This window comes from Chaetura pelagica, unplaced genomic scaffold, assembly GCF_000747805.2.
Source record: "Chaetura pelagica isolate M959 unplaced genomic scaffold, ChaPel_1.0 scaffold2286, whole genome shotgun sequence".
Taxonomy (NCBI): domain Eukaryota; kingdom Metazoa; phylum Chordata; class Aves; order Apodiformes; family Apodidae; genus Chaetura; species Chaetura pelagica.
Window position 1 is genome coordinate 3122 of NW_009953762.1, and position 777 is coordinate 3898.

The 777-nt window shown below is 65.0% G+C and overlaps 1 protein-coding gene across 1 annotated transcript in view; it reads left to right on the top strand.

The window, feature by feature from the left end:
* LOC104391562 (very-long-chain enoyl-CoA reductase-like) overlaps window positions 1–777 on the top strand; it is a 6460-nt gene that overhangs the window by 2598 nt on the left and 3085 nt on the right. The window contains exons 6-7 of the mRNA XM_010000883.1: window positions 127–199; window positions 510–553. Of these exons, the coding sequence (XP_009999185.1) occupies window positions 127–199; window positions 510–553 (117 nt within the window). The remainder of the gene's footprint in view (window positions 1–126; window positions 200–509; window positions 554–777) is intronic.

Below are 777 nucleotides of genomic sequence, written 5' to 3' on the forward strand. Positions count from 1 at the left end.
CCAGCACCAACCCCCCCACATCCCCTCGGCCACCCACAGCACGGGAACAGCCTGGCAGCCCCCAGGTGTCACCTGGACACCGTGGGTGTCCCCAGCGTGTCCCCAACCCCTCCTGCTTCCCCCCAGAACTGCACCTACTACTGGGGCTTCGCTGCCTGGATGGCCTATTACATCAACCACCCGCTGTACACCCCCCCGGGTGAGTGTCACTGTCCCCCCCGTCCCCGTACACCAATCACCCACTGCAACTTCCCTAGTGAGTGTCACTGTCCCCTCCCTGTCCCTGTTACATCAACGACCCTCTCTACACGCCCCCCCAGCAAGTGTCACTGTCCCCTTCCTGTCCTCTCCATGTAACCTTCATGTCCCCTTTACATCAGCCATCCCCTCTACACCCCTCATGAGTGTCACTGTCCCCATGACATCCCCCTGCTGCTCCCCCCCTCCCGTGTCCCCCATGGGGACACTGTATGGGGGTGTCAGTGTCCCTGACTCCTCATGTCCCCCAGCCTACGGTGACGAGCAGGTGAAGGTGGCACTGGCCGTGTTCCTGGTGGGTGCAGGGGGGTCCCAGTGGGTGCTGGGGAGGCATGGGGAGGGGGGGCAGGGAGGCGGGCACTGGGGTGCCACGGGGTGCTTAAGGGGGTCCCTAGGGGTGCTGGGAGGTCCTAGTGGGTGCAGGGGGATCCAGGGGGGGTGGGAGGTTCCAGTGGGTGCTGGAGGAGTAGGGGTGGGCTATGGGTGATCCCAGGGGGAGCTGGGAGAGCTAGGGGGGCT